This window comes from Rhinichthys klamathensis, unplaced genomic scaffold, assembly GCF_029890125.1.
Source record: "Rhinichthys klamathensis goyatoka isolate OS25496 unplaced genomic scaffold, OSU_Roscu_1.1 h1tg000176l_1, whole genome shotgun sequence".
Classification (NCBI taxonomy): Eukaryota; Metazoa; Chordata; class Actinopteri; order Cypriniformes; family Leuciscidae; genus Rhinichthys; species Rhinichthys klamathensis.
This window is the reverse complement of record NW_026606705.1, coordinates 10417574-10442894: the sequence shown is the minus strand read 5'-3', so window position 1 is coordinate 10442894 and position 25321 is coordinate 10417574. Positions and strand designations below refer to the sequence as shown.

At 42.0% G+C, this 25321-nt stretch overlaps 1 protein-coding gene and 1 long non-coding RNA gene across 3 annotated transcripts; both read right to left on the bottom strand.

Moving 5' to 3' along the window:
- Positions 1–2361: 2361 nt before the first annotated feature.
- On the bottom strand, positions 2362–21052 carry slco1e1 (solute carrier organic anion transporter family, member 1E1). Its single transcript, XM_056260413.1, has 14 exons — positions 20945–21052; positions 20643–20784; positions 20232–20364; positions 19992–20119; positions 19195–19341; positions 18429–18527; positions 17675–17905; positions 17272–17436; positions 14913–15108; positions 14173–14338; positions 6441–6625; positions 3279–3343; positions 2994–3111; positions 2362–2810 (listed from the first exon to the last, which is right to left on the bottom strand). Exons 1-14 carry the CDS (start codon positions 21047–21049, stop codon positions 2582–2584), a joined length of 2109 nt encoding a protein of 702 aa, XP_056116388.1. The 5' UTR covers positions 21050–21052; the 3' UTR covers positions 2362–2581.
- A 3460-nt stretch (positions 21053–24512) lies between these two features.
- LOC130092351 (uncharacterized) lies at positions 24513–25065 on the bottom strand. 2 transcript variants are annotated; one of them, XR_008807906.1, is made up of 3 exons: positions 24944–25065; positions 24733–24832; positions 24513–24589 (listed from the first exon to the last, which is right to left on the bottom strand). It is a non-coding gene; the product is annotated as an uncharacterized LOC130092351 (long non-coding RNA). The 2 variants fall into 2 exon arrangements; XR_008807907.1 differs by having other exon boundaries at positions 24777–24832.
- Between the last annotated feature and the right edge of the window lie 256 nt (positions 25066–25321).

Here is a 25321-nt window from a genome sequence, read left to right as displayed (position 1 = left end):
TATTGCATTAATATTAATTATAAATCATTTTTATTTTTGAAATTATCTCAAAACACCAAAAAAAGAAAAGAAAAAATATTATAAAAAACAAGTAAAAAAAAAAAAGATGATTTTTTTAAAATAAATATTAATCCCACCCTTCCGGCCCATTTGGACCCGAAGGTCCTGAGTGTGACTCTGAAATGAAGGACCCCAGAGGGTTACAAAAATAGACAACAAAATACATTTGAGAACCATTGCGTCATACGTTCTGTCCTGATGTTACAGTTTCTTTTAAATATACAAATGTGTATCCATCCACTTCTATCATGTCAGAGATGATCCAAGGCAAATACATTTTAATCAAATGCAAACATTAAAATATTATTAATTTACACTTTTGAAACACTCACATGTCTAGATGTGTCTTAGAGAGGAAGTAGTTGAATATGCAGTTGAAATATGCCCAAAGCGGGATCTCTGAAAGTGTCTTTTATATTCACCTACAAGTCATTAGACAGTTTTATTAACCTTTAACTTGCACTGAGTGTTCCTTTAACCCAATTGTAGATCAATCAAAAACCATCACATTTACAGGCTGTTACAGTTATGTTCAGTTTGTTTTAGTTTTCATGGACATTTAGTTTGTTTTCATCAGTCACATGTTCTTTGTTTCCCGCCACTCATCTGTTTCCATGGACACTAAGCACTCTTCTCAGCTGCTCATCATTTAGTTCGTCACCACTGTGTATTTAAATTCGTACTTGTTCACTCTTCACTTGTTGTTATAATTTGTGTTAGTGCACGCTGCTATGCCTGCTGCCTTCTAGTTTAATAAACCTTTTTGATATTTTATAATCCTGTCGTCCGTCTTCTTCTTCTCCAGACCCCGTGTGACACATACAGTATAGTTTTTTTTAACAAGTTTACATGTTGAACATTCAACACATATCTGTTGGCAGTTCACATGTGCCTTTTCTGTCTTACAAAATCATAAACCTGCAGTTAATATGAACTAAATTATGGCAAAGAAATCACTTTCTCACAAATAATTGCAGGTCCCAACAGGTTTGCAATGCTTCAACAGTTTTTCAGCTACTGGCAAACCCAGTGCCCCGTCAGACCGTTTTGGCGTCCTATACACAATGTACCAGTTAGTCATTTATAGGTACTCTTTGGTCATTTCATGACTTACTAATTGACAAAGTAACTATGACATCTATGGTTGCCAACTTCAGCAAAAGGAAAATAATGGACAATCTTCATTCTTTATTGGAACAGGAAGGCAGTTAAACCAATTCTATTAGCAGTTGATGAGGTCAGATGACCTTACATGTTCTGTCACCAACACCATTAAAGGGCAGCTACATCATCACATCCCCAGTTCTCCACTGAACGAGTATGACGAGACGCAGAATCGTGTTCCATACCAGCCCGTTCTCATCCTTTGGCGTCATACATGTGACGCTTTGTACATTTTGTCGAAATCTTACGCACATGGCATCGTTTAGCGTCAATATGAGACGCAGATCCCAAGGCGTCATACAGGTGACGCTCGTCTAAATCCGACGCACATGGCATCCTTTAGCATCAATATGAGACGCAGAACCCAAGGCGTCATACAGGTGACGCTCGTCTAAATCCGACGCACATGGCATCGTTTAGCGTCAATATGAGACGCAGATCCCAAGGCGTCATAACCGTAACCCTACCCCAGACCTAAACCTACCCATAACAGTGTGTGTTATATTGACGCTAAAGGATGCCATGTGCGTAAGATTTCAACGAAATGTCATATGGCCTCACCTATATGAAGCCAAAGGATGAGAATGCGTTGTCCATACTCAGGGAACCAGTGTTATATGCATAACTGAGATGTTCCCTTCCATAGGTAGCCTAACTCAACGCTGCATCATGAGCTGATGCTAAGATGAACTGCATACCTACAAAATGCCTGGCTAACAAATTTGTGAAATTGCAAGTTTAGCACAAGTTTTGTGAGCACATGAATGAATCAACCCAGGCTTGGGATCGAATTTATATCAACAAAACCTAAAGAATTTTTCCGGGGAAGCCCAACCTGCCGCAGCACTAACAGCATATAAAGACGCACCCTTAGATAGCGCCTTAGAAGAGGCTACACTACTGGTGGAGTTGGCCCTAACCAACAACAGAACCAACTTAACGGTCAGAAATCAGAAAGGGTCAGGTCGGGGCAACTTGTTTTCCGACAAACGGAAGATCGGCAGAATGTTTGAGGAAACTGCTTAAAACCAGGTATTATTTCAGCAATTACATTTGTTGCCACATTTACTTATAACTGTACCATTCCAAGATTTTTTTTTTTTTAATATTATGTAAAATAATGTACAGAGCCACATATTAAAGAATGGAGATTTATTCTTGTTTTCAAATAGAGAGACACACTTTGGATCACGAAACAGATACAGTAGAAGAGAATAAAAAGTGTTATGGGGAGTAACATTGTTTTCCATATGGTTCTGGTCACTGAATTTATTAGTAGTTCTCCACCCATTACCATCTCAGCAATGCCTCCTGAATTCCCTGAAAGAGTTAAATAGCGGTGTGGCGGTGCTCATCGCTAGCCTTCAGTAAGGGTTGCTTCTGTATTTTCTGTGGTATCAGTTTTAGATCCATCATGGTGGCGCTTCTCTGGGGCCTGAAGTTCAATTTCATGTTGTTTGCTGGCTGTTTGCTGTAATGCTTTGACCTCTTCTTTACTAAACTGCTTCTGCAGCAGCACGATGACAGCAATGATGAAGAAGTAGGAGCATCCCCTTAAACATGTGGTCAGGCTCAAGAAGATTACTCTGAAAACAGGACACCAAGGTTTTTGCACAGACATCCAAGGTTTTCCAAATGTGAGCTTTAGGACTTTGTTTAGTAAATATCCAATATATCTAAATGGGCATTTAAAGACGTTATAAGCATGCTTTTTCTTTATTTGATACTAATAAAGACAATGGCATATAATTACATACACAAATACACACCTGTACATATCTGAGTCGTACATACGACAGGCTCCTCGCCCACCGCACTTCTTCATTCCCCATTTTAAACACGTTGAGTCAATGAGAGCTCCGAAATATACCGGAGCAGGAATACCACCTCCAGAAAAATATTAGTCATTAATGGAGTTTGCACAGAACATAATATGCATAAAATGTCAAATACAGTACAATATTGCCCAGCTTATAAGTGTGTATACATGTATGCTTTCTCGCCTTAGTAGCTGAAGTAACACTGAATAGCAATGAACTGAATATTAATTGTACCTAGAGTTCGCATCACAAGAGTTTGAATACCCAATGCCAGTGACTTCAGCTCAGGTGTAATGCATCTAAAAACACATTATATACAGTAAATACATATCATACAGGGATGGAATTTGAATGCATGAATAGTTAAAATAACACTTAAAGGAACACTCCGACTTTAGACTGAGAAAAGCCAGAAAATGTATTTTTGGCTTATGTGGATGAAAGACAACAACTCCCAGAATGCACTTGCTTCGCTGCCCTAGGAGGCCACGCCTACCGGTAACGGAGCGCAGTGTTAAACAACAAGTCTAGGCTACTAGTGTTATGATGGTTGCAGGATAGACGAACCCAAAAGCAGACTGATTGCTCTACACACAATTTATTGACAAAACAGAAAACAAAAACCCACGAGGGGGCAAAACAGGACAGATGGGGCAGTACAACTAGACTAAGACAGGAAATAAACTAGGATTAGATACTGACTGATAAAGACAAGATGAAGAAAACAAACAACTACATAAACTCACAATTCTTAATACAATATTCAGACAAAGTACTCACAGGACTCTCACAAAGAATATCACGCACAGGTTGACAATGTACCGACACAGGACAGCAAACACAAGGGGATTAAAAAGGGAGACACTAATGACAAAGACAGGTGAAGCTGACTAGACAAGGAAAGGTGAAACTGACTAGACAATAATGACAAGACGAGGATAACAAGGGGGCGGGGTAACATAACGAGACAACACAAGCACATGGCACAAAACACAAGACCATGTGCTTGCACACAAAACATGGGTCTGTCATGATCCTGCCTCAAGACTAGAGAAATGAAATGACAAGAGGGCAGAATCATGACAACTAGTGAGTCTCCGTGATGAGTCTGCCCAAAAATGAGTTTCGAGATCGCCCAAAATGTCCGGGATTCGGCTTTTGCGTTCTACAGTCGTCATTCATTATGTTTACTGTGGCGAGCAGCACGAGTGAGGGCCGCGGGAGAACGGCGCGAGGCCGGTGGCGTGATTACCGATGAGCGACACCTGTGAGACGCACCGGTCTCGTATCTCTCACGGAGGAGGGAGAATTTTCTTAGCAATGTTAAAACGCACATCAACCGATCACTTGTTTAGCGCTCATGTAAACACTACATTCAGATTCACCAATCGAATGAATTCAGTTAGATTGAAACAAAAGGTGTGCATGCAAACAATGAATGGCGACTGCAGAAAGCAAAAGCTGAATCCCGGACATTTTGTACGATCTCGACGGCCGGACATGTCCGGGAAAAAGAGGATGAATGGTAACCCCTACTACTCAGCTTTCTCCTACTAAGTTACTCAGCTTTCTCCACAGAACAATAGCCTGCTAGCTTAGCTTCCAAAAAAGATGTCTGACACTTATGTGTACATTCTGTGAGTGAGATCCCACCCTCTATGGGCGGGTTGAGAACATGTGGGACAGCCCCTACTACTGACTGTAGTCTTTAGCCTCTGGCCAAAAAATCATCCGATGACGCAAAATGACGATTTTTGCGTCATCGGAGGATTTTTTCCAGACAAAAAATACATAAATCTCTCGTCTCAGGGGGATATGAGGGTGGAAAGCACAGTCATTTGAAAATACTACAGGTTTTCTACTAATACAAAGCTTAATGCTAAATCCTGAAGTATCCCTTTAACCGTATAAATACTGGGAACTATATTCGTTGGAAAAAGTTTGCGTTATTTTGTCACTTATTTGGATTAGTATGCTAGCTGCAACCATTTACATCCAGTCTTTGTGCTAAGCTAGGCTAGCGGTGGGTGCGTCAAACAGACTTATAGCACACACGGAGATGAAAAAGGTATGTATGGACTTATCTAACTCTGGGGATAAGGTGAATAGGCTAAAGTCCCAAAAAGTCGGAGTGTTCCTTTAAGTAACACTTTAGTTTGGGGAACACATTCACTATTAACTACAACTTTTGCCTCAATAAAATCCTAATTTACTGTTTATTAATAGTTAGCAAGGTAGTTGTTAAATGTAGGTATGGATTAAGGGATGCAGAATATGGTCATGCAGATTAAGGCATGTGCTTTATAAGTACTAATATACTAAACAACCAATATACTAGTAATATGCATACTAATAAGCAACTAATTAATAGTGAGAATCGGACCTTAAATTATAAAGGTCCAAATATCTAATATATACTTATTATATATTTGTTCACACACGCACACACAACACACACACACACACACACACACACACACACACACACACACACACACACACACACACACACACACACACACACACACACACAATAAATATTAAATACAATCCACCGGTTTCACAGACAAGGTTCAAGCGTAGTCCCAGACTAAAACAAATGTTTGAGCTGTTTTAACTGAAAGCAACTTGCACTGATATATCTACAATCCTTTAGTCACTTTTTCAAAACTCTTCACAAAGTTCTCCTAACCAAATTTCAGCTTAGCAGAGCAGTTCAAAGCACTAGAACTATACCATAACACTTCATTCATGTCTCAAATCAACTCATACTTCCATAACACTGGCAAAGATTTTCATCCACCAAAACAAAGTTTGTCACTCATAAAACAACGACCTAAAAAACACTAACAACAGGCACCATTATACAATGTTTTCTTTTGTAAAGTTTCTTTACAAAGCAAGAATGACACTCTCTATTGCTTATAATTCGCTGCAGTGCGTTACATGGTCTGTGTTTACATTGTGGTACAAAAAGTTTTCCATTTTGTACTGTACATGGTAATGTACACCTATGTTCTAATTGTTTTGATAGTATTTCAGTTTTTAGAGTCGGAATATATTTCAATATGGTATTACTGTAGGAATGTAGGTGTCTAATATTATGTTATGTTTTGAACTTAAGTTTACAAGTTTTGAAAAGAGTGTGTTTTGAAAAGGTGCAAATTCTTCTGTAGGTTCGTAGAGTTTTGGTGGTGTTTGTGTCTAAGAAAATAATTAATGTAAATTGAAAGATGAAGAGTTTAGCCCGCATAAACTGCTGTTGTGCTCACTGTGAAGAGATTTAAAAAAATGACCCAAGTATCAAGAAATGTGTCCTAGCGATTGAAATAAAAAAGGCCACATTTTTGCCTTACCAGATATCAATAATTAAATTCTATCCTGGTGGTAACTGACCGTATAGTGATCATGTATCCAGGAGTAGTGCCCAGAGAGCTAATGAAGGAGCTGAGGACAGTTACAGCCATGTAAGAGGTGAAACTCCGGGTACATACTGGCCCACGGGGACACTGGCCCAGAGACACAGATCTGCTGCCCTCTACTGGTGAGGGGGTTAAGACACAGCTGCAGTTCTGGAAAACCTGTGATAAACAAACATAAACGAGAAGAAAAAAATACCACGTTTGTTCAAATTACAGTCTGTAAACAAAGGCTTGCAATACTCATTGGGTGCCTTGGATTTAGAAAAGAGTTTAAAGGGGTGGTTGATTATGATTTCACTTTTCTAACTTAAGTTAGTGTGTAATGTTGCTGTTTGAGCATAAACAACATCTGCAAAGTTACAACGCTCAAAGTTTAAAGCAAAGGGAGATGTTTTCTTTGAAAGAAATTACTTTTTAAGGACTACAACAAACGGCTGGTAGGGACTACGACATTCCTCCCGGGTTAGTGACATCACCAACCCTAAAATTTACATAAACCCCGCCCCCTGAACGTTATAGATGTATGGATTATCAAGACAGAATATGCTAATCAATGACTAGAAGATAACTATACATAAGCTACATAAATTCATCAACTAACCATTCAGAAATGTTGTCTACATGTTGTCACTTCTTCTTGAGTCTCTCCATCTTTGTCTGACTCCAGTTTGAACATAAAAGGCTAAAAGTTTTTGACATTTTCAGTGCACGTCTGTGTGAGGTAAAAGGACACAAGCTGTTGTAGCTCCGCCCTCTGTGCCGTGAGCAGCAGCTCATTTGCATTTAAAGGGACAGACACAAAAACTGTGCGTTTTTGTTCACCCTCAAAAAGTGAACATTTTAACATGCTACTGGTCCTTCTCAAAAAATGATAAAGTTCATTATTTTCCATAATGTAATGACAAAAATTAAACTTTCATATATTTTAGATTCATTGCACACCAACCAAAATTGAATTGAATTCCTAATTCAAAAAATGAGCATATCATTAAAAGGGTCTCTAAATGAGCTATTAACCTAATCATCTGAATCAACTAATTAACTCTAAACACCTGCAAAAGTTTCCTGAGGCTTTTAAAAACTCCCAGCCTGTTTCATTACTCAAAACCGCAATCATGGGTAAGACTGCCGACCTGACTGCTGTCCAGAAGGCCATCATTGACACCCTCAAGCAAGAGGGTAAGACACAGAAAGAAATTTCTGAACAAATAGGCTGTTCCCAGAGTGCTGTATCAAGGCACCTCATGTCACGGAATGGGTAATACAAAAAGGTGTGAGGACTCAAGTGCAGGAGAAAATAACTTTAATTATAAAATAAACAAACACAAACCAAACCCTCTAGGGGGGGAAAACACAATGAATAAACAAAACCACAACAGAACCTGAACAGAGGATCACGGGGAACGGGAGACATTAGACAACGATCCGACAAGGACTGTAAACAAGAGGAGACTTAACCCTTTAAGCGCCAGAGGTTTTTTCCTAAAACGTTCGTTCAATTTGATATCTTAATTTCAAAAGGCGATATCTTAAAAGTGATAAAAGATAGAGACTTTCTGTAAATTAGAGAAATATTAAGGATGACCCAAAGTTTATGTAGGGATTAAATTTTCCCATCTAATTTGCATATTATGACGTTGTCACGGGTTATGGTGCAGGATGAAGGAGAGGCTGAGACAAGGCTCAAATTCCAACATTTACTAAGATTTCCAAAACAGCAAACAGGTACAGGCAGGTTGACAGGCAAAAGGTAAATTCTCACATTAACACGTAACATATACACGTAACATGTTCAACGACCGACAAGGACAGACTGAACAGAAGCAAACTTAATACAAGCATGAATCAGACATAACAAGGTGAAAACAGGTGACACTGATGATGATAACGAGGGACAGGCTGGTAAGTGAGGGAGTGAATACAGGTGTGGAGACAAGAAGGATTCTGGGAAGTGTAGTGAAGATGACTAAGACAGACCGGTGCAGACGAAGACTGTGACAGAATGCCCCCCTTCAACAAGGCCCGGCTATGCTGGATGGAACCAGCGGTGAAGGCTCAGAAGGGCTGGACGGGACCAGCGGAGAAGGCTCTGGCTCGGCAGGCGTGCAGGTAAGCTCAGGCTCGGCAGGCGTGCAGGGAAGCTCAGGCTCGGCAGGCGTGCAGGGAAGCTCAGGCTCGGCAGGCGTGCAGGGAAGCTCAGGCTCGGCAGGCGTGCAGGGAAGCTCAGGCTCGGCAGGCGTGCAGGGAAGCTCAGGCTTGGCAGGCGTGCAGGGAAGCTCAGGCTCGGCAGGCGTGCAGGGAAGCTCAGGCTCGGCAGGCGTGCAGGGAAGCTCAGGCTCGGCAGGCGTGCAGGGAAGCTCAGGCTCGGCAGGCGTGCAGGGAAGCTCAGGCTCGGCAGGCGTGCAGGGAAGCTCAGGCTCGGCAGGGCTGCAGGGAAGCTCAGGCTCGGCAGGGCAGCAGGGAAGCTCAGGCTCGGCAGGCGTGCAGGTGACGTGAAGCTGCGGTGCAGGCCTGGCTGGGCTGGACAGAACCAGTGGTGCAGGCTGCTCTGGGCTGGACAGAACCAGCGGAGAAGGCTTGGCTGGGCTGGACGGAACCAGTGGTGCAGGCTTGGCTGGGCTGGACAGGACCAGTGGCGAACAGGGCTCTGAGCTGGACAGGACCAGCGGCGAAGAGGACTTTGAGCTGGACAGGACCAGCGGCGAAGACGGCTCTGGGCTGGACAGAACCAGCAGCGAAGAGGGCTCGGGAGGATGAGACTCAGATTGGACGGTCTCGGCGGGACGAGACTCAGGCTGGACGGTGTCGGCGGGACGAGACGTAGGCTGGACGGTCTCGGCGGGACGAGACTCAGGCTGGACGGTCTCGGCGGGACGAGACTCAGGCTGGACGGTCTCGGCGGGACGAGACTGAGGCTGGACGGTCTCGGCGAGACGTGACTCAGGCTGGACGGTCTCAGGCTGGATGGTCTCGGGGAGACTAGACTCAGGCTGGACGGTCTCGGCGGGACGAGACTCAGGCTGGACGGTCTCAGGCTGGATGGGCATGACACTTAATGTCTCAGACGCGGCGGGCATGACGCATACTGCCTTGGGCTCGGCAGATCTGGCGTGAAGTGCGGGCTCGGCTGAACTGGCGTTAAGTGCAGGCTTCCTGAGAACGAGGATCAGACGAGGTCGCCTACTCGGCTGGAGATTCCCCAGAAGAGTTGCGGGGTTCATGTTGTTTAGGTCGGTCGTTCTGTCACGGGTTATGGTGCAGGATGAAGGAGAGGCTGAGACAAGGCTCAAATTCCAACATTTACTAAGATTTCCAAAACAACAAACAGGTACAGGCAGGTTGACAGGCAAAAGGTAAATTCTCACATTAACACGTAACATGTTCAACGACCGACAAGGACAGACTGAACAGAAGCAAACTAAATACAAGCATGAATCAGACATAACAAGGTGAAAACAGGTGACACTGATGATGATAACGAGGGACAGGCTGGTAAGTGAGGGAGTGAATACAGGTGTGGAGACAAGAAGGATTCTGGGAAGTGTAGTGAAGATGACTAAGACAGACCGGTGCAGACGAAGACTGTGACAGACGTCATATGGTGGCGGCAATCTTGGATTATAGAATTTTCATGAAAAGTCACATGTTTAAATGATAAAATGCAGCACTTCTTTCCCCCCAAAATATCCATCACCTTCTGTATGCTATATTGCACAATTCTGAATACTCAGGTATATAGTAAGTAGTAAACAAACTGTGTAAATCATTACCAATAAATGGTAGAAACAAACCGAATGCATGTAGTGGTTGGCCTTTTGCTGTAGAGATTTTCCATTTACTAAATACAGTGGGCACTCTGATTCCATGTATGGGGCACATATATATTATTCATATGACATAAAAACACAAGTAGACAAGACCTGTTTAGTTCAAACGCTCACTCGCCACCGCAAGGCACAGATCATGAGTGAGATGATACGAGCAGCGCGGCCAGATCTGCCTCGTGTGCGCGCCGAGTGTGCACAGCTCGGACTACTGTCATTGTCATTGTGACTCCTCACCCTGCCTCCACGTTGCCTCCTTACTGTCCTATGAATACTTCGACCTCGTCTAACATACCCAGTGGTATTAGACAAAGTCTCCACCTGGCTCACTCGTCTCGCACACTAGCTCCGCTTTTGATCGCAGATTCAATGCGCTCTTACTCGAACATTTTGTATAGAAACATGACGTTTTTTTTATTCGGGGATGAAGTATGACATGTCTGCCATCCAGTGGAGGGGAGGTCGAACGAAATTTGACACCCAATTTGACAAAATCGACCATTTTATTCAGTGCCGCATCTTGTCGAGTAAACTCGACCGTGGCGCCTAGAGGGTTAAGAAGGGAACAAATCAAGAGGGAACAGGTGGGAGAACTCAAACAATAATCAGGTAACGAGGGGGATGGATCAGACAATGACAAGAGCACATGGCTCAACATAACAAACACCCATGTGCATCACAAGACAGGACAGACATGTGACATAACCCCCTCACTACGGAGCGGCTACCAGACGCTCCATCAGACCAGGGCGGGACAGGAGGGACAGGTCAGGGGGGGAGGACAGGAGGGACGGACCAGGGCGAAATACAGAGTCCAACGGGCGGCCAGGGTGAAACACATCCATCGGGCGGCCAGGGCGGTGAAGACCCCTCGGGCGGCCAGGGCGGTGCAGACCCCTCGGGCGGCCAGGGCGGTGCAGACCCCTCGGGCGGCCAGGGCGGTGCAGACCCCTCGGGCGGCCAGGGCGGAGCAGACTCCTCGGGCGGCCAGGGCGGAGCAGACCCCTCGGGCGTCCAGGGCGGTGAAGACCCCTCGGGCGGCCAAGGCGGTGATGCACCGGCTCAGGAACAGACACCAGCTCAGGAACAGCCATAAGAACTGTAACATCCACAAGAACAAACACAGGAACAAACACTGGCTCTGGAACTGGAACAGATTCCGGCTCTGGAACAGCCATTGGCTCTGCCTCCGGCACTGGAACAGACTCCGGCTCTGGAACAGGCATTGGCTCTGCCTCCGGCTCTGGAACCGGCATTGGCTCTGCCTCCGGCTCTGGAACAGGCACTGGCTCTGCCTCCGGCTCTGGAACAAGCACTGGCTCTGGAACAGGCACTGGCTCTGCCTCCGGCTCTGGAGCAGCAGCCACCGGCTCAGGAACTGCAAACACCGGCTCAGGTACAGTCCCTGGAACAGAAATGGTCACAAGGACAGACACAAACACAGAAACAAACACTGGGTCTGGAACAGACATTGGCTCCAGCTCTGGAACAGGCACTGGCTCTGCCTCCGGCTCTGGAACAGGCACTGGCTCTGCCTCCGGCTCTGGAACAGGCACTGGCTCTGCCTCCGGCTCGGGAACAGCGGACACTGGCTCCGGCTCGGGAACAGCAGACACTGGCTCCGGCTCAGGAACAGCAGACACTGGCTCCGGCTCTGGCTCCGGCTCAGGAACAGCAGACACTGGCTCCGGCTCAGGAACAGCAGACACTGGCTCCGGCTCAGGAACAGCAGACACTGGCTCCGGCTCAGGAACAGCAGACACTGGCTCCGGCTCAGGAACAGCAGACACTGGCTCCGGCTCAGGAACAGCAGACACTGGCTCCGGCGCAGGAACAGCAGCCACTGGCTCTGCCTTCGGCCCCGGAGCATCCACCGGCATGTCCAGGATCCGAGCCAGACGCTCCAGATAGTCCAGCACAGCCTTGGCGGCCACACAAATGGGCATCTCCTGATCTGTCTCAGACTGGGCAGACGGGACCTGCACAGTTTCTGACTGGGCAGACGTGACATGAAAAGTCTCTTGCTGGGCAGACGAAACGTGAACAGTCTCTGGCTGGGCAGACGTGACGTGAACAGTCTCTGGCGGGGCAGACGTGACGTGAACAGTCTCTGACTGGGCAGACGTGACGTGAACAGTCTCTGGCTGGGCAGACGTGACGTGAACCATCTCTGGCTTGGCCCCTCTTCTCCGCTGAGTCCTCATGTTGGTCGGATCGTTATGTCACGGAATGGGTAATACAAAAAGGTGTGAGGACTCAAGTGCAGGAGAAAATAACTTTAATTATAAAATAAACAAACACAAACCAAAACCCTCTAGGGGGGAAAAACACAATGAATAAACATAAAACCACAACAGAACCTGAACAGAGGATCACGGGGAACGGGAGACATTAGACAACGATCCGACAAGGACTGCAAACAAGAGGAGACTTAAGAAGGGAACAAATCAAGAGGGAACAGGTGGAAGAACTCAAACAATAATCAGGTAACGAGGGGGAGGGATCAGACAATGACAAGAGCACATGGCTAAACATAACAAACACCCATGTGCATCACAAGACAGGACAGACATGTGACACCTCAGTGGGAAGTCTGTGGGAAGGAAAAAGTGTGGCAAAAAACGCTGCACAATGAGAAGAGGTGACCGGACCCTGAGGCAGATTGTGGAGAAGGAACAATTTCAGACCTTGGGGGACCTGCGGAAGCAGTGGACTGAGTCTGGAGTAGAAACATCCAGAGCCACCGTGCACAGGCGTGTGCAGGAAATGGGCTACAGGTGCCGCATTCCCCAGGTCAAGCCACTTTTGAACCAGAAACAGCGGCAGAAGCGCCTGACCTGCTACAGAGAAGCAGCACTGGACTGTTGCTCAGTGGTCCAAAGTACTTTTTTCGGATGCAAGCAAATTTTGCATGTCATTCGGAAATCAAGGTGCCAGAGTCTGGAGGAAGACTGGGGAGAAGGAAATGCCAAAATGCCTGAAGTCCAGTGTCAAGTACCCACAGTCAGTGATGGTCTGGGGTGCCATGTCAGCTGGTGGTGTTGGCCCACTGTGTTTTATCAAGGGCAGGGTCAATGCAGCTAGCTATCAGGAGATTTTGGAGCACTTCATGCTTACATCTGCTGAAAAGATTTATGGAGATGAAGATTTAATTTTTCAGCAATACCTGGCACCTGCTCACAGTGCCAAAACCACTGGTAAATGGTTTACTGACTATGGTATTACTGTGCTCAATTGGCCTGCCAGCTCTCCTGACCTGAACCCCATAGAGAATCTGTGGGATATTGTGAAGAGTAAGTTGAGAGACGCAAGACCTAACACTCTGGATGAGCTTAAGGCCGCTATCAAAGCATCCTGGGCCTCCATAACACCTCAGCAGTGCCACAGGCTGATTGCCTCCATGCCACGCCGCATTGAAGCAGTCATTTCTGCAAAAGAATTCCCGATAAATAAGTATTGAGTGCATAACTGAACATAATTATTTGAAGGTTGACTTTTTTTGTATTAAAAACACTTATTTTATTGGTCGGATGAAATATGCTACTTTTTTGAGATAGGAATTTTGGGTTTTCATGAGCTGTATGCCAAAATCATCAGTATTAAAATAATAAAAGACCTGAAATATTTCAGTTGGTGTGCAATGAATCTAAAATATATGAAAGTTTATTTTTTATCATTACATTATGGAAAATAATTAACTTTATCACAATATGCTATTTTTTCGAGAAGGACCTGTATATAAAAATATCTGTGGGGTGTGTTGAGCTAAACTCTCAAATACACACTCTGGGGACATCAAATACTTTACACCTTGTGAAAAGGGCATTATACCACCCCTTTAAGAAAACAAGTTTTAGATAGATCCAATTATACTAGAGATACCGTGTTTTTGCCTTGTCCAGTGGAGGCGGTGCATCCGGCCAAACAGGGCGACACGTATGTAATGCCACTGTCAGAGCACACAGGATCCCATTCAGACGTTGAGCAGGAACAGTTCTGGTTACACTGAGACACGAGGGAGCGCTCATCAGAAGATGTATCAGGAGTCCTAGGGAGGAATTCTGAGATTGGTGATTGTTTCCAGTTTTGAAACACAGTATATACTCCGGCTGAGAGCCAATGTTCACTTATAACAGTGGTTCTCAATTGTGTTTTCAACCCATTGGCTGCATTCGAAATCGCTAAAAACAGTATGTGACAAAATAAGTATGTCCGAATTCTCTAACTCTTAAAGAAAAAGTACCTGGATTACCTACTACTTCCGGCGAGATTCCGAAGTGCGCATACGATGGACACTTTACTATCCCATGAGGCCACGGTAGATGATTTATGAATGGCAGTGAAGCGACACAACTGATGCTGGTAGGTTATGATAATGAAAACATGATGAATGTAGAATGTCCATATTACATTCATACTACACAGATTGATACTATAGAACATACTTTTTTGTGGTCGTGAAGTAATTGATTATTTAAAATAAGTACCTACTCAAGAGAGTATGCGATTTTGTTTCATCTATTGTCAAATATTTGAACGAGAGGAAGTGAATTAGATTTGAGAGTGTATTCCTCCACACATTTTGAGAACCACTGACTTACAGAGGTATACAAACATTTTACCCATTGTAGGACACAGTGAGCCCCGCCACAGGCAAATTGTCACACTTTGTGCCGAAATGGAGGAGGAGGAGAAGGAAGGCAGAGAAGGAGGTGATGAAGGAGAGCTGAGCCCCTGCCACAACGCTCAACTTGTATCTTTTCATTAACAAACCACCCAAAAATATTCCCACGGCAACCACAGGCAGGATCAGGACACCTGCGGGACATGACATGTCTTTAGTTTCAATTAATGTCAAGCCTGACAATCTCTGTGTGGGTTATGCTGTATGCTTGGGTTTCTTGGGTTCACATGAATTTGCACCAAAATACTGTAACTGAATTTGACAAAAGATATGAGAAGTCGAAAAAATTATTAAAAGTTTTACTTCAAATTACATGTTAAATCATGTTATAATAATCTTTTGTCATGCTTTAAGGAAGTACACTATGTGGATGTGTTGACAAACATATTAAAGCACATGTAAAGTACTTGATTTTTACTGTGGTGTGTTATATTCAATAGTGTATATTTAAAGTTAATTTATTTTAAAATGTACTAAACTGCAAGTTTATCATTACAAATGGGTAATTACAAATATATTTAAACTCATGACGTACACAAGTTTCATAAGAAATAGCTATTAGTCTACCATAAATGCTTGCCAGTACATTTGACAGTACTTTTCAAAGACAACAGAAGTAATTTACATTTACATTTATCTGACCCTTTTATCCAAAGCGACTTACAATTGCTATATTTGTCAGAGGTCGCACACCTCTGGAGCAACTAGGGGTTAAGTGTCTTGCTCAGGGACACATTGGTGTCTCACAGTGGATTCGAACCCGGGTCTCTCACACCAAAGGCATGTGTCTTATCCACTGCACCATCACCACCCGCCATGACCATGTAATTATGAAATTACATACGGAGATGTACTCAAGTCCTACTAAAGTGGGTCAAAAAACATTCTAAAGTTCAGCTAATTGTATTTAATATCAATTAAATGAATGTAAATTGATTTCCAATTAACATTCAATTAATTGTTAAAAAACATTACATTCAGTTAAAAACTTACAGGGATAGTTCACTTTGGAATTAATTTTTGGTATGTTTTAGCTTACCTCAAGGGTATCCAAGATGTAGGTGTCTTTGTTTCCGCAGTATTGATATTTTTAGGTCAAACCGTTCTTGTCTGTTAGTCATATAATGCAGGTCTATGGTAACTTCCTCAAAGAGCATGCACAGAGAAGTCCAAATTAAACATGATTTAATGACTCGTAAATGTAAGTACACATTGATGGCCTGAGACACGAAACGAGCAGTTTGTGTGAGAAAACGAACAGTATTTCTATCGTTTTTACCTCTTGTAAACACAGCCACGTCCAAGTGATCTCTCGCGCGTGTACGTCACTCATACAATTGTTTTATTTGTTTTAATTGTTTTCTTTTACGACGGTTTAAACATCCCGGATAAGCGCAAATTAGTACCATTTTAATTAGCCGTCTTACCTACAATCTCTGTTCTGTGTAAAAAATGAGTGACGTACACGCGTGCGAGATCACTTCCGGCGCTTTCCGGAAAAGACCGAAGCACCGGCGCCCTCAGATCACTTGGACTTGGCTGTGTTTACAAGAGGTAAAAACGATATAAATACTGTTCATTTTCTCACACAAACCGCTCGTTTCGTATCTTAGGCCATCAATGTGTACTTACATTTACGAGTCATTAAATCATGTTTAATTTGGACTTCTCTGTGCATGCTCTTTGAGGGGGAGACCATAGACCTGCATTATATCACTGACAGACAAGAACGGTTTGACCTAAAATTATCAAAATTGAAACTACTGCGGAAACAAAGACACCTACATCTTGGATGCCCTTGAGGTAAGCTAAAACATACCAAAAATTAATTTCAAAGTGAACTATCCGTTTAATATATATTTTTATACGTTATAAGTACTCTTTTATAAAAGTATGCTAAAGTGAACTTATTTCAAAATGAATGAAATATAAAATATATACTGTACATAAAATTCCATATAAACTGGAATAACATTGAGAAAAATAACAATAAAAGTTTGCATGTACAATAGTACAATAGTAAAAAGTCAGATTTGCCACTAAACACTAGTATTTTATGCATTTGGTTGTTCTGCCTAAAAAAAGCTATTTGCAGTATTATTATTATTATTTTATTTTGGTATATCATTTATGTATTGTTAAATCTAAATCTACATTTTAAATCTAAATCTAAAAATCACACATCTTAAATTTATATTTGGAATTCAAAATGGTTGGGTTTGTTCATAACCCCAATTAGGCACCAGACACTGAACAAAACGATCAACGGCCTGGACATTTATGAAAAGACTTCTTACCAATAAGGAAGTTTGCTCTGGACGCAGACTGGCCAAACTGTTGCTCCATGTATTTGGCTTTGAAGGTGAGCAGTCCAATGAAAGAGTTGAACTTCAAAACAGTCCCACACAGCAACAGGAAGTACGCGGGAGTGCACAGTAGTCTTTTCAGGGAAGGCAAGAATCCTTAACATTTACAAACAGAACACAGAGAGTGAGATTTGCATAGATGTTAGCTTAACTTCAGCTAATCATCTTTAAGACATGTTTAAAAGGTGCCCGTCTTACAAATTAGAGTGACTCCTGGTGAAGTACTGCTATTTGTAACATGAATTTGTTCGTTTTAAAGAGAGGAGGGAAAAGGAATAGAAAAACAAATAGTTCAAACAATGCTGCATTTAGTAAAATGGTGGAATGAAGTTGCCTTTTGCAATGTCGGACAGGTTCAATGAGTTTGTGGTTGGGAGGACAGGTTGCTCTTTGTTTCCCTGATCCATGGTAGAGTTTTCCTTCCCTTCCTCTCCTTGTTTGGTTAAAGACCTGGGTAGGAACCAAAAGGGAACACCAGCAAGTAGTAAGATGGCAGATGACACGAAGAAGCCCAGCCACCAAGCGCCGACCCAGCGCGCATCCTGTGGAGTAATGGTCACACTGTCTGCAGGAGAATGAGGGAATATATAAACATAAACTGTATAGAAATACTGTATATACAGTACATGTGAAAATGTAACAGCTCTGAATCAAACGGACTAATGATCAGATGAAAAACAATCAATCAAATGAATTAATCGGGTTACAAATAGCATGGTCTCACTTTATATTTGGTGTCCTTAACCCTAATTACGCACTTATTTTACACTGAGACATTTTATACAATGAACTTACTGAGCACACACATATTGTTCTGGTAAGAGATGGTTTAGGGATGATGTACGGACAAATATGTAATTACAAGTATGTAATTATATTGTAACTACAATGTAACAACATCCACAACAGAATAAAATTATAAAAATTTTAAGTACATAGTTCAAGTCTCATAATATAAAGCAGGTCCAATAGCAATAGCAATAGTGTGTGTGTGTGTGTGTGTGTGTGTGTGTCTGTGTGTTTCAAACACAAATGAAACTTCATGAACACACACAGCACTGGTGACACTAATTAAACTGGATGCTTACCAACACTGACAAATCCAATATCCACATACAGTCTGGCACACATGGAGCCCAGTATGAATCCAAACATGGGACCCAGCAGCATAATGGTCTGAAGACATGCTAAACATCAAAACAGAGTTTTTAACTAAACATTTCCAGAAAAAAAAGAAAATTTGCTCTTCCCTCGTGAAAAAGAAGTATACTTTAGCATACTTTATACTTGAGCAGAATATACTAAAGTGTGAAGTAAATGTAATGTTTTCGGACACTTAATTGCATGTTAATTGCACTTAAATGTATTATAGTAAAAATGTATAATAAATGCAGTTAGCTGAACTACATGTAATTTCATAATTTGACTTTTAAATATGGTTACATTTATGGAAAAGTGTACTTCTTTACAGCACAACAAAATATTAAAACATTTTTTTAATTTACTTTAAAGTTAAACTTTCAATTTTACATTATTGCATTTAAGTGTGTTGATAAAAGTGTACTCTCTTTATGCACACTAACGGAACGTGGCCTTTTTATTTCAGTGCAGTTTTTGTATAAATATACTTAAATATTTGAAGTACACTACAAGTGCACATTCAATACAATTAGGCACTATTATTTTCCCCGAGGGTTTAAAAGCTCACAAACACAAAAAAATTTAAGCGGGTAACATAATGCAGATATCGTTTTTTGTTGTGTTAATGTAATTTATACTTCTATGCTGTAACACAATAGAGTTTCTGACCTCTAGTAAAAATAATAATAAATAAAATCTCCAAATTTTACTTACAAATGTAAAATGCTGAGTTTTCTGCTTTTGCAAAGTCATCAATATAAGATATGCCGAGCGGTGTGACTGGAGTCTCTCCGATTCCTCTGAGCGCATTACCCAATAACACATAGATCCACATACTAGATCCAGGGTCCTTCACGCAGTCTAAGGTTAAAGTGGTAGAAATCAGAAATCAAGTACTTCGAACTTTCAGAAGAATTTTATATGTTGACTTTTTTTTTTTTGAAGAAAATGTGGTAAGCTGTTTAACAATTGTTCAAATCCTGAAACCTAAGACGGGTTATTATTTCTTTGAATGCTTGATTCTGATTGGTTGATGAATGTTCTAAGGTGTGCATTCATTTAGCTAAAGTAGTTCCAGGCAGGTATGATTGTATTACAGTTCCAAATCACTTCTCCAAGGTCCTTACAGCCTACGAAAGCAAATTAACTTGCGGAATACTGTTAGCGAACATCCCGATGTCGTTCACGCTGCTGGAAGTAGCGTTTAGATGAATATGTAAATACTGTGCGCTTTCCTCTCAACAAAGAAATAAGTACACAACAAAATAACAGCGGTGAGAAAACAGCAGTTTAGAAAGAAAGTGTCTCATCATAGATATGTTTGCACAATCTCATCTGGTACTCCAGTCAAGTCATGTCTCTTGACTCTCACTTCGCTTTGGAAAGCTGTTTCAGACTCCTGAAACGAACCCCAAACTACTTTCATTTTATGTTCGAAATGATGTCACACTAGTTCACTTAAAGTATATCAGGGTCTATATCAGGCTATGGGGTAAATGTAAAGCAGTTACCTGTTCCAGTGGTATTAGAAGGCTTGATGTGTGTATTTGAATAATTGTTTGGAACCGTGGGATACTGACAAGGAGATATACTGACAGTCTTGTTTAAAGAGCCTTGCATTACAGAGTCATACTTGTACCTGTAGGAGTATAACCGACAGGGAGAAAGAAAGAAACATGAGAAACTTTATAAGGAATGATAAACTAAGCTAACTGTGTTTAGAATTAATATGCATGTATGAATGAATTTACCGCCCCATGAAAAAGTGTGGCAGTCCAGTGAGAGCTGAGCCAATGGCCATGAGGAAACAGCCCATTCCTATGAGCCGTGGCCTGTGCAGTCTCGCTCCAAAATGACTAACCGCTGCCAGAAAGAGCAGGTTACCTGCAGAAGAGCATCCAGAGAACAACCGGTGAATCCAGAAAATAAATAACACTTATTTTAGCATGATATGGACAATCCACGGTCCATTCACTGATCATTGTATTTTGCAACCCAGGCTCATTGAAAAAAGTGCCTGTGACAACATTACTGCAAAAATGACACTATGTTGCTTCTTGCACATTTTGTGACAATTTTATAGCGAAATGCCCAGAGCGTGGCGCTTAAATCATGTTCAGTTTTATCTGATTTTTTAGCCATTGTGGGATCCTTATACAAACCCATTTCAAAACTTCCATCAACGAGGCCCACGGCAGAGCTGGAAAGGTCAAATCTCCTCTCAATCTGAGTGATAGCGCTTTTCATGTAGGTCCCACACAGAGTTTTGGAGAAGTAGGCGAAGGAGAGGGCCACAATGAAAATCTTGAAGAAAAGTTACAATGGAAAGAGAACTGATTTATCAGACTTGTGATAAATACTGTCGACAGTAATCAAATTATCTTTATTTACATTAAGACTGATTCAAATGACCACATACAGAATAAATTTTTTTTTACACCCACACTCAGTAAAGTACAAGTACCTTTAGACTCGAGCAGCAGGGGTCTTTTGGGGCCTCTTTTTCTGGAATGCGAAGGTCTTTTTGGCTGGTCGGCTTTCCATTGTCCTCTGCAGTAGGCTCAGACATTTTGCTGTAATGATATATTATCAAACAATTATATTTTAGTATTTTCGGTCAAGCTTCACCTCATTAGATTGTTTTCTGACTTTTCTGCATTTCAGTTAATTTATGAATTAAGTTTAAATGTATGCTTATTGTAACTTTCCCTTATTTCTCTGAGTTTAACGGTTGCTTTATAAATCCTTATCCCAATATTCACATGGTAAATCCACAAGATCACAGCCAGGTACATACAACCGCACATTGACATTCTCCTTGACGTACATTCACGTGTATAGACGTGTGAACTGAACACACACAGTAGTCCATTACAGATTTGCGCAAAACTTTTGAGATATTTTCCAAATGTAGATAAAAAACTATTGCAAAATGACAGCGTTTCCATTAACCGATGTTATGCAACTAAAACGTAATTTTTTCCTCTCGTGATAAGTCATTCAAAAAAATCATGACAACGGATGTTGGTAGTTTTATGTAAATCCCAGCCACCGCACTAGCCATTATTTTTAATTGAAGGAGACGTAGGTGTGTTATCCAAGCTTTAATGGCAAGGATAGACCTTTATACTTGGGAGCGGCACAGCACAAATGAGGTGTTTCTTCCTCCTCCTTTGCTTTAAGGTCTTGATCATTTGTGACATTTCTCAAGAGATCATTTGAGAATTGCCTGAAAATTGCCACCTCATGCGAGCCTAAAAACTTTTTTGCAATATGTAGGATTTTTTGCGAAATTGTTTCCATTGGGCTTATTTTCATTTCACAATTTCAATTTACAACAATTTGAAGGGTAATTGAAACGCAGCTAATGATTAAACACATAAATAAAGAATCAAATAGTAACTATGGTGACATCTAGTGATGGGAAATGGTGCAAACAGACCAAACAGTGTGATATTGTGACATTACGCCCCCCTCCCGGAAAGGCGTGACCTTGAGCAGATGAATGGAGGAGGTTTCTGTGTAGGACGGGAATCTGGGTGAGGGATGGAATGAAAGGAGGTCCAGGGTGGTGCCGATGGTGGTGTAATCAAGGGGATGGCCTTGAGCATGAATGGCGCTCCAGGCTACAGCCAGGACGGCATCCCACAGTTTCTTCACTGGAGGAGCTATGGTGGTGAAGGTCTCCACGCCACCCTGGGGATGAGCGGAGGTGACAGAGTCAATAGAGGTGGACAGACAGAAAGCCGAAGGAGTGGAGTGACAGTGAAGGTCCCTGAGTCCATGACGAGCTGCAGAGACGACCCCCCGGGATGGAAACAAGGTACCAGAGGGCTGAGATGGAACTGGAATGACTGAGGGCTGAGGCATAGCTTGAGGGAGGGGGGAGCCAAACAGAGCCGTAGGGGTGGAGGGACTGAGAAAACATCTCCCCGGCTCCGGGGGGATGTTTAGCTCAGCCATTCCTTTAATCGCTGGCTTCTGCATAGCAGTCGAGGCAAGCTCTCTATCTGCAGTGGGCTCATGCTGCCGCTCCTTGCCATCCGGTGGCTCCTGGTTGGGCACTGGGAGTGGGGCTGGTGTCATCGTCATAGGGTTCGACAGTGAAAGGCGATCCACATGACGCCAGCTCCCACTCCGCACAGTGGCAGCTGTGGCCTAATGTTTAGAGAATCGGATTGTAACCTGAAAGTCGCGGGTTCGCGTCACAGTACTGGAAGGTAGGAGGGGGGAGTGAATGAACAGCGCACTCTTCCACTCTCATTATAACACAGTCTCATCCCAAGACGTCATCTGTCTGACGCTTTTGACCATACGTCAACATCCGACGTTTTAGGGTACCCTTTAACGTCAGTTAGATGACGCGGGTAGGTTTAGGTCTGGGGTAGGGTTAGGATTAGATAGCGTCATCTAACTGACGTTAAAGGGTACCCTAAAACGTCGGATTTTGACGTATGGTCAAAAGCGTCAGACAAATGACGTCTTAGGATGAGACTGGGCTGCTCATTACCCTCAAATAAGGTGCCCTTAAGCAAGAAACCTAACCACCAATCGCTCCTCGGGCGCTGTAGCAATAATGGCTGCCCACTGCTCCGGGTGTGTTTTCAAGGTGTGTTTTCAATACTCACTGCTGTGTGTGTGCACTTGGATGGGTGAAATGCACAAATTCCAAGTGGCTAAACATCACGTCACTTTCATTTTCACTTTTTCTGGAAGTCCTTCCCTGGACAACTGTGCCTTTGTCGATGAAAGAAGTTGTACAAGAAGAATGAACAAAGGCAGTTGTCCGGGAAGCTTGACTGATGTGCTAGGTCGAGGAATTCTGTCACATGTGCCTCGAGGGAGTGATTTCTGCTCAAGGCCTAATAACAGGAACGAGGGAGAGTCGATGGTGACGGGAAAAATAAACAGGAAAACACTGACACAAAACAAAACAAAAACACACCGCAATCTCTTTATTAACACTTTTGGGTCCAGTCTTCTTTCACGGCTGTTCTGCAGACAAAGGCCTGAAGACGAAGATGAAATTTTCAAACGGTATTTAATAATATCCACCGGGTAAATCCACGAGATTACAAGAAGGTACACACAACCGCATGTCGACGTTCTGCTGGCGCACATTTACGTGTTTAGACGAGACTGGACAAATGTGAACTGAAGACACAGGGATTAAGTACACAGACAAATGAGGTGATTACAGGTGACACAGCTGATTGTGATAATGAATCAAATAACTATATTGACATCTAGTGACGGGAAACGGTTCAAACTGAGTCCATATGGTGAAATTGTGACAGACATGTTTTTGGCAGTCTGGTGAGATATTTATAAATGGACACTGTTAGTAGTAGAGATGCACTAATTGTATGTGCCAATGCTGATTACTGTGCAAATATCAAACAACATCTGCTGATACTGATAGTTTCTGCTTTATACATCACTGAGAATTAATCACCCAACATCAAAAAAAAAAAATATATATATATATATTTTAAAACAAAATTACATTTACAGTACTTACCATTTAATTTTAATTAGAAAATGTAATAAACAAATCACAACTCTGCTATCATTTTTCCAGAGAAATTTTATTCAGCATGAGTTTGTTACTTTATTATTGATGGATTTTTTTCTGCCCCCTATTGGGGATAATTGGCCCTGCTCTTTAAAATAATTGGCCAATGCCTAATTTTTGGCCTATACTATATGATTGGACGATACATAAGTGCATTTCTAGCTAATACAGTGAGCAATTAAAGGCTTATTTTAAGAAAGAAATATGTAGGAGTTAAGATTCCGAGGAATTACTTACTAATTTCCTAAATTATTTGCATATTAATCTGAACATTTGATAAGATTCAAATACATAGTTACATAAAAACGAATTTTACATAAATGTACATAAAAAGGAATTCCTCTATAACAAGAAGCTTCTAGTCAAATCCAAGTTTAATGGCCAATGTCTCAAATGTCAAAACAGTTGAAACTTCATTCAAATTTAAAAGGAGTTAAAAAAATCATAACTCACCTTATATTTAAACTTTCAGAAAGACTGAAATATTCCAATCTTTGCAGCAGGCAAAGGCTAGCTTCTGTTCTATTGCCCCATCTTCAGAATAGTTGAAGGGGAAGACAAATACAAACAGTTTAAATACAAATACTACCACTATTACTACTATTACTACTTCTACTACTACTACTAATAATAATAAATATATAATAATAAAAAAAAAGAAACAAGGAAAAGCCAACCTCGTGAAACAGAGAAAGCCTTTTACTGTGTTTTTATGACTTACTCAGATAATCCTCTCAGAATTAGTTCGGTTTAAATCTCCCCTCCCAGTCAGAAACCCTTCAACAGCCATTCATCTAAGGCAGAGAAAATTAAAGTTAGGGGGTTCTGAGTAAACAAAGGGACCAAGAGAAACAAATCATGTGCCAAAGTGGCCAAAGTGTGCTGTACCTGACATGGGCACAGGGAATATCCTCCCTCTTGGAGAGAAGACGTGTTTCTGGGTCTCTGCATAAGCCTGTGGTTTATTCTCAAAGCTCATCCACACAAAAGCTCAGCACATTTCTATTCCAACAACGTGCCAGCTCAAGAGACCCCAACAGCTCAACACATGCTGCTAAAAGAGAGTGGTTTTGCTCCAAGAAAAACTCAGAACCTGATATTTTAAAGCCTTCATTCTCATAACATGCATATATTTATATTGTAAGTTATTTTATAGGGGACACCAGTGGAAGATTCATTTTAGTTTTTAGCTGCTTTAGATTTTCATCTGGATCAATTCAGGATTTGACATAAATTAAGATTCATTTTGTGTCTTCATTAAAAAGT

What these genes read in the sequence shown, in the direction of transcription:
- slco1e1 (XM_056260413.1), bottom strand. Translation starts at nt 21,049, where the DNA reads ATGTCTGAGCCTACTGCAGAGGACAATGGAAAGCCGACCAGCCAAAAA. An exon ending in CTGGACAAGGCAAAAACACG is followed by an intron (nt 6,626 to 14,172) that starts GTATCTCTAGTA and finishes TGTTTATCACAG; the next exon opens with GTTTTCCAGAACTGCAGCTG. An exon ending in TACGACTCAGATATGTACAG is followed by an intron (nt 2,811 to 2,993) that starts GTGTGTATTTGT and finishes TCCTGTTTTCAG; the next exon opens with AGTAATCTTCTTGAGCCTGA.